Raw genomic sequence first — 14,314 nt, 5'->3', positions numbered from 1 at the left:
CCCCCCCCCCACAGGACAGAAAATCCTTCCTTCTTTCTTTCTTCCTTCCTTCCTTCCTTCCTTCCTTCCTTCCTTCCTTCCTTCCTTCCTTCTTTTCCTTTCTTTTCCTTCCTTTTTCTCCTTCCCAGGAATGCCAATCATCCCTTCACCTGCCCTTCGGTTGCAATTCTTTTGTAACCACAAATAACTGAATGTCAGCCTGACCTGCTCAGAGATCCCGTCAGTGAGAACATTTCCCTCTTCAGAAGAGATCCCGAGTCTTCCATTCCGGCCATTCCTTCATCTCCCCTCCCTCTTTCTTTCTCTCCCTCCCTCTCTCCCTCTCTCTCTCTCTCTTTCTCTCTCGCCCTCTTTCTCTCTTTCCCTCTCTCCCTCTCTCTCTCTCTCTCTCTTTCTCTCCCTCTCTCTCTCTCCCTCTCTCTTTCTCTCCTTCTTTCTCTTTCTCTCCCTCTCTCTTTCTCTCCCTTCCTCTCTCCCGTCTTTTCCTTCCACGGAGTTTCCCTCCCTCATCAGCTGCCCCAAAGTCTCTGGAGCGTATTTGTGACGCCCTCTTATTACGCAGCCCTTTCACAGCGGAGCAAAGCCCACCCAGCCCAAACTCCCCGGGAGCCTCGCTCAGCCCCGGGAGGCTGGAGGTCCCAGTGGCCGAGAAAGGGACCCAGAGGGGCCGCTTGGAGACATTGGACCGGAGGAAGGAGGCGCTTCCTAGGGCGGCGGAGCTGTCTGAATGGCCCTCACGAAGGGCCCCCTGCACCTCCAGCTCCGCCCGGCTGCTCGGCTGAAGTCCGGAGGGCGCTGGACCCGGAGCGTCTCCGGGGCTTCAGCAGGGGCAGCGGAGAGGCCGTCGATTAACCTTCAGCTAATGGGGAGGAAAGCGCCCCCTGTGGGAAGGAGGCAGAGAGGAGCCGGCAGAGTTTGGGGACCGTCGGGCAGAGGGAAGGGAAAGGGGGGCGGGGCTTCTGAGAAGGACGGAAAGAGGGAGGAGAATCTGGCTTTTCCGCAGCGCTCGCCCTGGTCGCCCATCCAGGTGAGACCCTCAGCATCCCTGCTTAGCAGCGGAGACGCTCCAGGCGCGCGGCCGGCCGAGCCGTTGAAGCCGCTCGGGGAGAATCTCTGCGGTTCTTTGGCCTCTTTCACTCGCTCCTCTCGCAGCTCTTCCTCCGCCTTTCTCGGGCACTTTGCTCGCTCCTCACCCGCTGCTCCCTCTTTCCCTCTCCTTCCCTCCCTGGCTTTAAGCCCCCCCTCCTCCTCAACCGCTCCCGTGCGTGTTGTGGGGGAACCCACAACACACACCCACAAAAACACCCCCCACCCCCGACCTCCCATCCACAGCCAACCAACCAAGCAGCCACTCTCCCACCAAGATCACCCCCAAAGACTCTGCCCTTCACAAACCAACGCCTCACCCCCCTCCCCACGCACACCCCCGCCCCCTCCCCAAATGCAAAACGCTCCTTTTCTGTAGTTGCAGCTCCCGGCTCTCGCCTCGCCTCGCCCAAACAATGTTCCACCTCCACCCCCAAAAAAGGCCCATTTGGGCCCACCTTGATCTCAGAGGGATCCACTTTTATGTCTCCCCCCCCCAAGGGAGACCAACTCTCACCTTCTCCAGATGCTCTTTTCTATAGTTGGGGGAGCGAAGAAGCGCGGAGCTTTCTTCCTCCTCCCCCTGGGACTTTCAACTAAGCAGAAGATCCGGCTTGGGGGTCTCTGGGAGCCCCTCGGCCCCCACCCAGCTGCCCTTGACAAAGGCGGAGGCAGGAGGGTTTTTACTTCTGGTCTTGGAGAAGGTGAGGCCCCTCTCCTGCCCCTCCACTGGCTTCTTAGGAAGCCCCTGCCAGGTAGAAGGACCGCCATCCTCGGGTGCTGCTTGGGACAAAGACGGGGGGGTGGAGACTAACAGAGGGCAATGAAATCCGGGGCCTCCTTTCAGATCATTGGGGGGAAGAATGGAGAGAGCTCAACTCTGCAGCTGCATTAAAAGCTCCGCAGTGATGCCGGCGCTCTTGGAACCTCACCTGGACGCAGGTAAAAAAGGGGGGCTGGGACCTTGATCCGCTTCCCTCCTGCCCTCCTCCCCCCTTCCTGGCGCCGCAGCTGCTCCGGACCTTCCTCAACCGCCAACAGCCGAGCGCGGAGCCGGCCTCCGTTTGGCCCCAGCCGGATGCAGTGCAGCCTCGAAGGGAAAGGAGTAGGCGAATAGGAGCTGGAGCCTTGCTTTGGATTACAATCCTCAGAATCCATGACGTTTCTCACATTGGCTGGAGTTGATGGGATTTGTAGTACAAAATACAAGGGGGTGCAATCTGCTTTACCTGCACTGCGCAAATCCTACCCCCTTCCCTGCATTGCTTGAGTGGAGAAATACTTCAGAGCCACTTCTTGGACTACAAAGCCAATTCCTGAAGAGGAAAGAGGAGCCCGTAGGATTGTAGAGGAAACATCCTGATTGGTAGAAGCTGTTGATCCCTCGACCGCCAGGAGAGGCATTGCAGTCGGAGATGAAAGGAAGACAGCCAGAAATCCACAAATGATGTAGATCCTAGACGGAAGGCTGGACTCGGAATCTCTGGGTGGCTTTCAAGGACCCAGTCTTATCCCTCCTCGGATGCTCAGAGGAAGTTTAAAGGGCTTCACTGACCGGGATTTGAGTAACGGTCGACTCTTCCTCCTCTGCCTGGGATGGGGGCTCTCCTTCTCTGGCAGAATGGAGCCTGGAGGGCAGGAGGCAGGAGCTCTTTCCCAGAGAGCCCAGAGACGGGGGAGCTGGGAGAGTCTGGAGGGCAGGAAGAGACTCTGCTTAGCAACTCACAGAGTCTCTTTACAGTTATGGCAGAGAATTCCTTTAGTCTGGGGAGAGGTTTGTTGGTAAGTGAATAAGAATAAAGGAACTACTCAGGAGTAACTTCCAGGGCTGGGATTCAGCTGGTTCTGAGAACCGGCTGAATTGCCTCGGCCTGGCCCCTCCTCCTGGCCTCCCTTGCCTGGGCCTGCCCCGCCCCTCCTGAGGGTCCCCCCCCCAAGAAAATGACCTGTCTTGAGATCCCATGGACCCCTTTGGCTCAGGCTGTTGAATATTAATGAGGGAGAAGTTGTGATGTACGACTTCCCCCTCATTGGTCCAGGCTCCAAAGCAGGAGAATGGGCCGACATGAGTGGCTGAAGTGCTGGACAGCTCTGGGGGTTTTAAAGGAGCTGCCGGCGCGTCTGCTGTAGCTTTTTTTTATTATTGTAAAAGTTTTACAATTACATTTTCACCCCATTTTCGCCCCCCTAACCCACCCCGAACTCCCCAACCCACTCTCCCTAACCCCCCCTAACCCTCCCCTCCCCCCCGGACTTCCATAGAATATACCCCATCATTATCCCCTTTATATAAAAAAAACCTTGAGCTTTAAACCCCCCCAACCCCCATATCATTTTTCATCTTCACATAGTTCAAATATTTCTATCTTAATATAATATAATACTATCAATAATACTTCCGGGTTTGTCTGCCACCGGCGAAGACAGTCGTTTTTGAAGGACCGCCAGCCCCGCCGCCTGTAGAGCCGCTCCGAGTGAGGGGAGCGGCTTGAAAACTCCTAAATCCTGAGGATTTGAGGAGAAGAGGGAAGCAAGAGGCAGGTCGAGCCCCTGTGAACCCCCAGAAGTCTGCTACTGGGGAGGAAACGGGCGCGGCTCCCTTTCAACTTGCGGAGACTCCGGACGGCGTGGGACGACTCTGCCTGTCAGAGCAAACCGGCTGCAGCAAACATTTAAATTGATGGAAAAATAACTTTGCTATAAAACAACCTCAACCCCTAAACCAAGAAACTGCAAGTATTTCTTTGTTTTTGAACTTCTGATTTGGGAAAAGGCTAGAGTGAGCGGAAACGGCTTGAAAAAAAATGGCGCCGTTCCAGCGTTAACGAGCTGAAAGGGAGAGTGATCTTGCAAAGCTATCTTAATAAGCTACATTGTAGCACTGCTTGTAGCAAGCGAACAGAGAAGAGTGGAAGAAAAAATTCCTTTTAAAATAAACCTGAGCTTGCTTCAGCTTATTCAATTTCTAATTTGATTAAATCTGGGGGACTTTTTCAAAGGACTTTGTGGAGGTGCAAAGGAAAAAAAAAAAGACTTCCTTTTTTCAGAAAAGTTAATTTACGTGGCAGAATGGCTTCAAAGAAAAACGAAGGAAAGGCTGCAGGGGAGGGATCTCCCACTCATAAACCGGAACAGCAGCCCCCTCCCAGCCAGCAGAGTGAGGGAAAGGACTTTGATGTTCAAAGTTTGAAGGACTTTATTACCCAGGCTCTGGATGATAAATTTCAAAAATCACAACAGGAAATGAAGAAAGAAATTAATGAATTTAAAGAGGCAATGAAAGAGAATTATGACAAGGTGTCTGACAAATTGTCAAATGTGGTTTCTGATTTGGCAGAAACCATTACCAAAGTGGATTCCAAACTGGAAGAATTTAAATCAGAAGTTAATGTTAAAATGAAGGATACTGATTTTAAAATTGTTGATGTGGATAATAAAGTGCAGAGAGTTGAAAATGAAATTACAATGATACAGTTTCGATCCATGGAATTCGCTATTAGGCTTCGAGGAATAAAAGAGAATGATAGGCAAGATTTGAGACAGATTTGTTCTGATGCCCTGGCTGTATTGTTAAAAATTGATCCAGCAGATGTGGTCTATAAAATAGACAAAATTTATAGAGTAAATTCATGGGTCGCTAGACAAAGAAAATTGCCCAGAGATGTGGTGATATATTTTACTGACAGAAGAATAAGAAATGATATTTTGCAAAGATCCTTTCTTTCCTCTGTGCAAGTGGAGGGAGCTCAAATTGGAGTCTACAAGGAATTACCACCTAAGATGTTAAAAGATAGAAAAGAATATAGGTTTCTAGTGAATGAATTGCAAAAGCAAGAAATACCATTCCGGTGGGATGCCCCAACTGGTATAATTCTGAAATATAATGGAGAGAGACACCGATTGAATACTTTTCAGAAGGCGGAATATTTTTACTATAATATTCTTAAAGAAAGATCATCATCCCCACGTACATCTACAATGTTGGAGATAAAAAGTGATAAGGAAAAGCAATTTCAGCATGAGAGGGAACAACAGTCCAAGCAGATGGAATTAGCGGAAATGCAGGGAGCTGTAGGAGGAGGAGGCCTTATGGAGGAATCCCTGCTAGAATCTTCGCCAATTTTGTCAACAAGAGATGCTGCTTTGGATCTAGCTCGGGTGCCTGAAGTTAAGGACCAGCGTATAACTCGTGCAGTCTCCAAGCAAATAAAAGAAAAACAACAACAAGAAAGTCAACATAAGCTAAAAGCTAAAAGCTAAAAGCACCACACAAAGTGAAGCCATGGGGGGAGCAAGGCTGAAGACCTCAGAAGAAGCGAGGCAAGGCAGCTCATCGCTTCAGAAAGGTCAAGATGACAATTAGGCTTTTATCTTGGAATGTTAACGGATTAAATTCACCACAAAAAAGGAAGAAGTTATTTACATATTTGAGACAATTTAATAATGACATAATTTGTCTACAAGAAACTCATATTCGAACTCAAGATCACAAATACCTGATAAACTCTAAATTAGGAACACATTTTATAGCTTCAACTTCGGAAAAAAAGAATGGTGTGGTTATTTATGTAAATAAAAGATTGTCTGCTAAAATTATAGAAGCAGATGAAGGTGGTAGGTTTATCGCAATTGAATTGCATACAGCAAACGGCCAAATTCTTTTGATTGGAATTTATGCTCCGAACCAACAACAGGATCATTTTTATAAGACTTTACATAATAAAATATTGCAATGGGATTACAGATCTATTTTAATAATGGGAGATTGGAATGGAGTAATTGATTCTAAACTAGATAAAAAGAGTTTGGCGAAAGTAAGGATCAGACTACCACAGACTTTTTTTGATATGAAAGAAGATTTGGAATTAAAAGATATTTGGAGAATTTATAACCCAAAAGAATTGGACTATACTTTTTTCTCTGATAGACATAGATCTTTTTCCAGGATTGACTTTATCTTGTTATCAGATGATTTACTTGTTAAAACAAAAAGAACAAAGATATTTCCAAGAACTTTAACTGATCATAGTTCTGTATGGATAGAAATTGAGATGGGAAAAACTGAGAGAAGGTCATGGAGATTAAATGAAAATTTGTTTAGATATGAAAAAAATATAACAGAACTTAAAAAACAGATGAAAGAATTTTTTGAGATGAACTTGAATAAGGGCACCCCAATTGAAATTGTATGGGATGCGAGTAAAGCGTATATGAGAGGGGTACTCATTTATATGAACTCTAAACACAAACAGAATCGACAAAAGAAAAGACTCGAATTGGAAGTAGAAATAAAGAATAAGGAACAGTTACTCATTAAAAACCCAACAGATGAAAGAATATCTGGTGCTATAAAACTTTTGAAAGATCAATTTCAAATGCTCTTGGCGGAGCAAGCTGCAACAAACTTACAATATGCGAAGCATAATACGTTTTGTAATGCTAATAAACCGGGAAGATGGTTGGCCTACACCTTAAGGAAGAAGCAGAGTATACGGACTATTGAGAGTATTGATATTGGAGGGAAAGAAATTTCTCAACAAAAACTGATTAAAGAAGTCTTTGTAGACTACTACACTAAATTATATGCTAAAGATGATATACAGAATGGACTTATAGAAAAATATCTAGAAGAGAAAAGAGTCTCAAAAATTACTAGCCAACAAAAAGAAAGAATGAACTATCCTATAACAGTCGAGGAAATAATCGCAGCAATTAAACAATTGAAAACAGCTAAAGCTCCTGGAACAGATGGATTGACTACAGTGTATTATAAAACTTTACAAGCAGAAATGGTGGAACAACTTAGAGACTTATTTTGCAATATACAACAAGGGGGTAAAATACCCCCATCATGGAAATCAGCATATATTACTTTGATACCAAAAGAACAAGTAGGTCCTAAAAAACCGGAAAATTATAGACCAATATCTCTTTTAAATAATGACTATAAAATTTATGCAAAAGTATTAGCCAACAGATTGATGCCAGTAATCCAAAAGGTGATTCATGATGACCAAGCGGGATTTATAGAGGGTAGATACATGAAGGACAATGTAAGGCAAGTTATAGATTTATTGGAATATCTTGAGAAGAATAAACAGATCTCTGCAGTGCTGGTTTTCTTGGATGCGGAGAAGGCCTTTGATAGAGTGGATTGGAATTTTCTACTAAAGACTTTAAGAAAAATGGGATTTGGAGACCAATTTATACAGGCGGTCTCAGCAATTTATCAAGAACAAAAGGCACAGATTATTATTAATGGAAGTTTGACATCAGAGTTCAATATTGAAAAAGGGACCAGACAAGGTTGTCCGTTATCCCCATTGTTATTTATTTTAACACTAGAAGTCTTGTTGAACACAATACGGGATTCGAATAACTTGAAAGGTATAGTGATAAGGCAAGAGGATTACAGAATAAGGGCATTTGCAGATGATCTGGTTGTTACCCTAACACAGCCGATGGAATCAATAATCCAGATGAAAGACATTATACAAGATTATGGTACAGTATCAGGTTTTAGATTGAATCAGAAAAAAACTAAGATGATAGTTAAAAATATGACACAAGATCGACGACATGAATTTGAAAACAAGGCAGGTTTTGAGATTGTACCAAAGGTTAAATATCTAGGAGTTCAGGTTGCAGAATCAAATATTAAATTGTTTCAAAATAATTATGAAGTACTGTGGCGAGCTGTACAGAAAGATATGGAGATGTGGAAAAAACTGCAGCTGTCTTTACTTGGGAGAATAGCAGCAGTTAAGATGAACATTTTGCCAAGATTTCTTTTTTTGTTTCAAATGATTCCGGTGCTTAAAAGTGATAAACAACTGAAAGTCTGGCAAAGTGGAGTGAATAAGTTTGTCTGGAACGAGAAAAAACCGAGAGTGAAATTGAAAATCATGCAAGATGTTCCAGAAAGGGAAGGTCTTAAACTTCCAAACCTACAGTTATATTATGAAGCAGCAGCTTTGACTTTAGCAAGTGATTGGTTTGGAAGGAAAAAGACTGGAATACTGAATATAGAAAGTTTTGATCTTGAATTTGGATGGCATGCTTATTTATTCTATGATAACAAAGTGGATAAAGTATTCAAAAGCCATATACTTAGAGATTCTTTGATGAGAGTTTGGAAGAAGCACCGATTCAAATGGGATTATAAAATACCGCTATGGCTGGATCTTGGTCATATTATGTGGAATACAAATATAATGTCACTCGGGGGGTTTTTATACAAAGAGGTTCTTTTTACAGATGCGGGCAGATGGCAGTTGAAGACATTACAGACACTGTTGGACGAAGGGATTAATTTAACTTGGTTTCAATATAATCAACTACAATTGAGATGGAAAGAGGACCAAAAAATTGGTATTATGTTGCATGAGGAAGAACTGGTTAGACATATAAAAGAGAAAGGTCCAATGCATATTAAAAGATTATATAATGTTTTGTTAGAAAGGGACTCAGAAACTGAATTAGTTAAAGACTGTATGATTAAGTGGGAACAAAATTTTGAAGAACCAGTGATGTTGGAAACATGGGAAAAAATTTGGGTTCAGAATGTTAAATTTACACAGTCGCAGAATTTGAGGGAAAATTTTTACAAAATGTTTTATAGATGGCATCTAGACCCTAAGAAATTATCGTGTATGTACCCTAATGTTCAGCCAAAATGTTGGAGGTGTGATTGTACAGACGCTACATATTATCATATTTGGTGGACCTGTAAGAAAGTTAAGGCTTTTTGGATAAAAATTTGGTGGGTCATGCAGAATGTTTTGAAGAAAAAAATTCAATTTTCTCCACAATTGTTTCTATTGGGTATAGCTAAGGGTTTTACAGTGGATGAAACAAAGTTGATTTTGTATATGATTACAGCAGCGAGATTGTTGATAGGTAAATATTGGAAAAATGAAGCCTTGCCTACCGTTCAAGAATGGATTTTGAAGATGGCCAGTTTCGCTGAGATGGCGAAGATTTCAGCATATTTAAAAGACCGCTCACAAGAGACTTATGAATGTGAATGGAAAAAGTGGATAGATTATGTGCAGAACAAATATCAAACTAGGAAGTATCAAATAGCTTTTTATTGCTGTAGCTTTTTTTAAACTACAGGAATAAACCATTTTACTGCCCCATGCCGCGTCCTGCCTCCTCTTCTGACCCCACATCCAACACTGGTGACGAAGGTGGGTTTTCTAGAGGAGAACAAGGGACAATCACTGCGTGGCGAGGACGGCCATTTCCCCCCCTCCAACCGGATTGCCTTCTCTCCCAACACCGGCCGGCAGAATGACTCCCTACGCTCCCCCCGAACCTTTCAACCCGAACCAACACGACTGCCTCGCATATATGGGACAATGCAGGATGTTCCTGGAAGCTAATGGCCTGCAAGGAACTGGGGACGAAAGGAAGAGAGCCCTGTTCCTCAGCTATTGTGGCAACCGCCTGTACAAAACAGCTGAAAGCCTATCTGCCCCAAAGAACATCAAACCATGGAAGGGAAGGAACGACAAGAAATGCTGGAGGAACATTATGCCCCCACAGCATCGCCATTCGCCCACCGACTCGAGTTTTACTGTAGAGAGCAACAACCAGGTGAGACCATTAATGACTAAGTTACCAAGTTGAGGGATATAGCAGCTATCTAACAGCTGCGGGAAAGAGGTGCTGACGGGATCTCTCAGCGAGAGAGCCTTCTGAGACGCCCCCACCCCCACCTGGCTTGGTGAACAAGGGTTCTCATGAAGATGATTGTATAACTCTTGGAGGATGGGTCCTACAGCTTCCATCTTACCTCTTTTCCTACTTTCTCTTTCTACACATCTATATTTTCAGCCACTGACAGTAGGAATATTTACTCAAATTATAAACTCTGGTTCTTGGAAGCTGCAAAATATTAAAAAATTACTATGAATGACTTTCACAGATTTCTCTTTAGCTAGATTTATTGGGATGAATAATGCAATAATTCCAGTCATTCAACCATTTCCCATTTCAAAACATACTATTTAAGTGGGAATAATTACTGCGTTCTTTCAAATAAAAGGAACTTTTACCGTTCTTTAAATATTCTAATAGATTACGTCTCATGTTTTCACATTGATTCTGGATGTAAGATGCTCCTTTGTGTTGAGGTCTGGCCTCAGAAGGATAATGTAGCACTTGGGGATGAAGATGCAGCCTAGCAGACCAGCACTGGAGGCCAGGATGGAAAAGACCTGCACAGCCACCATGGATTTCCCTTTGGTGCTCAGGTAGGTGGGCACAAAAGTCACCCAGACACTGCAGAAGACCAGCATGCTGAAGGTGATCAGCTTGGCTTCGTTGAAGGCCCCAGGCAGGTTCCTGGCCAGGAAAGCCACCGTGAAGCAGATGGCAGCCAGGAAGCCCATGTAGCTGAGGGTGACGTAGAACATGACAACGGCCCCTTCATTGCATTGCAGGATGATCTCTCCAGGCTGGGAGTGGAGGTCAGAGTCAGGGAAGGGGGGAGAAACTCCCAGCCAGGTGGAGCAGATGACAAGTTGGACTGCAGAACAAGAGAAGATGATGGAGTTGGCCAAGCTCTTCCCCAACCATCTCTTCACTCGGTTTCCTGGTTTTGTGGCCAGGAAGGCCAGCACCACCGTGATGGTTTTGGCCAAGAGAGAAGAAACAGCAACTGAGAAGATGAGGCTGAAAACCGTTTGTCGGAGAACGCAGGTGGCTTTCCTTGGTTGACCAATGAAGAGAGGAGAAGACAAGAAGCAAAGCAGGAGGGAGACCAGGAGGATGTAGGAGAGGTCCCGGTTGTTGGCTTTGACAAGGGGAGTTTCTCGGTATTTAATAAAGATGATTAGAACAAGGCCTGCAGTTAGGAAGAAGAGTAGGGCAAAAGAGACCAGGATGATGCCCAGAAGTTCTTCATAAGACAGGAAGGTTACAACTTTGGGGAGACATTGGACTCTGTCTTCATTTGGATATTTATCATCTGGGCACTTGGTGCATTTTTCTGTATCTGAGAAAAGGAAAAAGCAATATTTCCTCAATATTCTGTCCTTTACATTTCAAGAAGTCTTTTTTTTTTTTGAGCTGATTCCAGCAATATTTTCCAAGATGTGTTCTTTAACCATTCCACAGAAAATAATGATAATATAATTTTCTAATACATTTACTGTATAGCTAACTATATGAAATTGGAGGATTTCTAATGCATTTTGAATAAACACAAAAAAGTGTTGAACTTCAAGGCATGTTTTAATTTGCACTTTCATCAAAATGCTGCGGATAAATCCATTTCCACCAGGCCTTCCTTTCCTCTGGTGTCACCCACCTTCCTGAGTGGAGAAGGTCCCCTCCGGACAAGGAACGCAGTCATAGCAGCAAACTGGCTCTCCTTCTCGAGCTCTCTTGACAAATCCAGGATGGCAACTTTCCACACATTTGGACTGAGGCAGGGACTGAGCAGAAGAAAATAGGAATGCCAAAGAAAATGTGAGGACTCTCCATCCATGGAAAATGGGGAGAGAAATGGACATTAGACAAGTAGATTCTGGGCTTCACTGAGGTAAATATGAAATCTCTGACTCCTTCTAAACAGGTGTAGGAGATGTGACCCTGGAAGGTTCTTCCTTTAGTTCCTCCCTTTTGCTTCTGGCATAACACGTTGGAATAATAAAGGACTTTTCTATTTAATAAAGTCTGGAAGGATGGAATTGAGAAAAGATTTAAGCATTGTGACAAACTTCAAGGTTCCCCCTCATGACTGTATTAAAAGGCATTCCTCCACTCTTCATCTATCTATCCATGGTGATGATGATCATATTAAATTTTTAAATACAGTCATTGTCAAAGATTTATTAAATTATTTTATTTAATACAGATTTATTTAAGTAGAGTAAAACGTTATTAAAAAGGAAACTTCTGACCAGTAGGGTCTGGAAAGGTTTCTTCTGGACTACAGAAAGCCTTGCAAAGCTGCTTCCCTTTGACACTAGTTCAAAACAGTCTCCCCGTTAAGAGACAAAGGAAAAATTCCTCATAAATTATAGCTGATGATGTTACCTAGTTGGGTAATGAAACGCCTGGAAGAAAACAAGCAAGCTCAGAGAGCACCAAGGAGCCCTCATGTCAACCCTGAGCTACCAATATTCTCCTTTATTAAGACTGAAGGTTTCTGCACAGTTTCTAGAACTGTAGTGAGATTGAGGGGAGATCATGAGAAGGTGTCCCTGAAAAAGATTAAGTCGCAAATCTTTGGCTGCAACAGAGGGGACATGAGTGTGAGTCCTGGGTCAGGAGGAGATATTTCTGAGGCCCATCCAGTTATCCAAGAAAAAGTCCTTTGTGTTGAAGAACTCCAATTAGGAGACTCCAACTGGCATGGAAAGACAGACCCACATTTAATAGTAGTTGAATTTGGAGACTCCTTTTCAAGCAGAGGGACTGAAGGTGGCTAACACTCAAGATAAACAAGGCCATTCATTTTCAGATGAAGAGCCCTCTTAATTATCAAAGGCCAAATCTAACTAGCATTTCCTGTCACAATCTGTCTCATTACTTCTGAATCAGGAAGATCTTTTCTTTGAACTAAAGTTGTGTTTCAGGTTTCTGGGTCAAGGGATTCTCTCACTGGTCACTGTCATTTTACGTGAACTGAAAGCCTTGGACCTCCTTCCTAGGGGCAGAAGATCAATTGCTCCCCCCAAAGACAGATATGGCTAACTTTGACCAGATCTGGACTACTTACAGTAAACACATCACAGACCATGGAGCTGCCCTTTCAGGGAACCATTTCCCAATGGCCTTTCCCTAAGCAGGACAAGAGGAAGCTTCTCTCCCAATTCGATCCCCAGAAGCTCCATCCAGCCATGATCCAATTTCATCTCATTCAGTCCAAACCTCAATTCAGGGTCTCTTCAACAGAATCCCCTTCTGCTTTGCTCTTTCAGGACAAGGAACAAGCAAACCTGAAGCTCTTAACAACACAACCTCCAGCACTTGAGGGTTTCTCATCCCAGGTTGGACATGGCTGAACCAGCTACAAAGAGTCTTCAGTATTACAGCAGCTGAAGAACAGCTTGGTCTAAAGTACTGAAGGCTCCCAAGTGGCCTATAGAAAGAAAACTATAAGGTTTCTACTCCCCATGTTCAATTCTCAGTGAAGGTCATGGACCCTGGAAACTAGGCTTAGTCCACATGAAATGGGTTTGAAATCTTTGGAAAAAAGAGGAAAGTCTCCAAAATTTCTCCCACCTGGTTGAGCAACTTTAGCTCTGAAAGAGCATCTTGGTAGATAGTAAGTCTCTGTCTTTCCAAAGTCCCCATTTGAAGTTTGATGAGATCCTCCTTGGGGAGAATCAAATGGCTCAGGATTGCCAGATCTGCTGCTACATCTCCATTTTGATCCAAGTAGAGTTTCATAATGGAAATATTGCAAAACTCATTCTTCTGCAGGAAAGGATGGAACTAGAAGGGGAACATCCAGGAAGTTTAACATCTGAAAGCTTTTTTTAAAAAAATCCCCTTTAGCGTTTACACATTTGAATCTTTTTTCTACAGCTGCCTAACATCAAAATATACATTTAGAAAAATAGGAGTTACTACCTTCATAAATAAAACAAATATTCAGCAAATTGCTCAACCCTATATTGGCAAAACATATATTAAGAAAATATAATTGATGCAATTGGTAAATTATACGGGACATTCTAGAGCAGATGATAAATAAAATGAATCATAGGAAAAAAAATTATTTATAAACGCCTGGAAAACATCAGGTTGATTATGAAAAATGGTTCATTTAGTGACCATTTCAAAGTTACAACGGCACTGATCATTTCCCCAGGATCCTGGTAGCATCCCCAGGGTCTCCAGGTGATCAACATCTGAATTTTTGGCATCCACTTATGATGGTTGCAGCATTTTAGGGTCGCCTGATCTCCTTTTCCGACTTCTGACAAGCAAAATCAACAGGGAAGCCAGATTCACTTAACAACCATGTTAACAACTGCGATGATTCACTTAAGAAGAAAAGGCAAGAAAGTCATAAAATAGGGCAAAACTTACTTAACGACCGTCTTGCTTAGCAACAGAAATGTTGAGCTCAACTGTGGTCGTAAATCCCATTCTGCCTCTTCCAATAACTGGAAGAAGTTGCCCAGAAACTCCAGATCTCCTCCATGTTGCTCCAGAGGGAGGAGGGGAAATGGGGCAATGAGCTCAGTCAGAAGGGAGGAGATTC

General features: G+C 43.6%; 1 protein-coding gene across 1 annotated transcript; it reads right to left on the bottom strand.

Moving 5' to 3' along the window:
• Positions 1-10,235: 10,235 nt before the first annotated feature.
• On the bottom strand, positions 10,236-13,494 carry LOC139326232 (vomeronasal type-2 receptor 26-like; the record flags this gene model as incomplete). Its single annotated transcript, XM_070956389.1, has 3 exons — positions 13,327-13,494; positions 11,405-11,519; positions 10,236-11,089 (listed from the first exon to the last, which is right to left on the bottom strand). Coding segments are annotated over exons 1-3 (1,137 nt in total), but the record flags the coding sequence as incomplete, so codon positions are not given.
• Between the last annotated feature and the right edge of the window lie 820 nt (positions 13,495-14,314).

Source organism: Pituophis catenifer, unplaced genomic scaffold, assembly GCF_029215685.1.
Source record: "Pituophis catenifer annectens isolate HBS135680 unplaced genomic scaffold, rPitCat1.0.hap2 SCAF_19, whole genome shotgun sequence".
NCBI lineage: Eukaryota > Metazoa > Chordata > Lepidosauria > Squamata > Colubridae > Pituophis > Pituophis catenifer.
The sequence above is the reverse complement of the archived record's forward strand: the minus strand, read 5'-3'. Positions and strand labels throughout refer to the sequence as shown.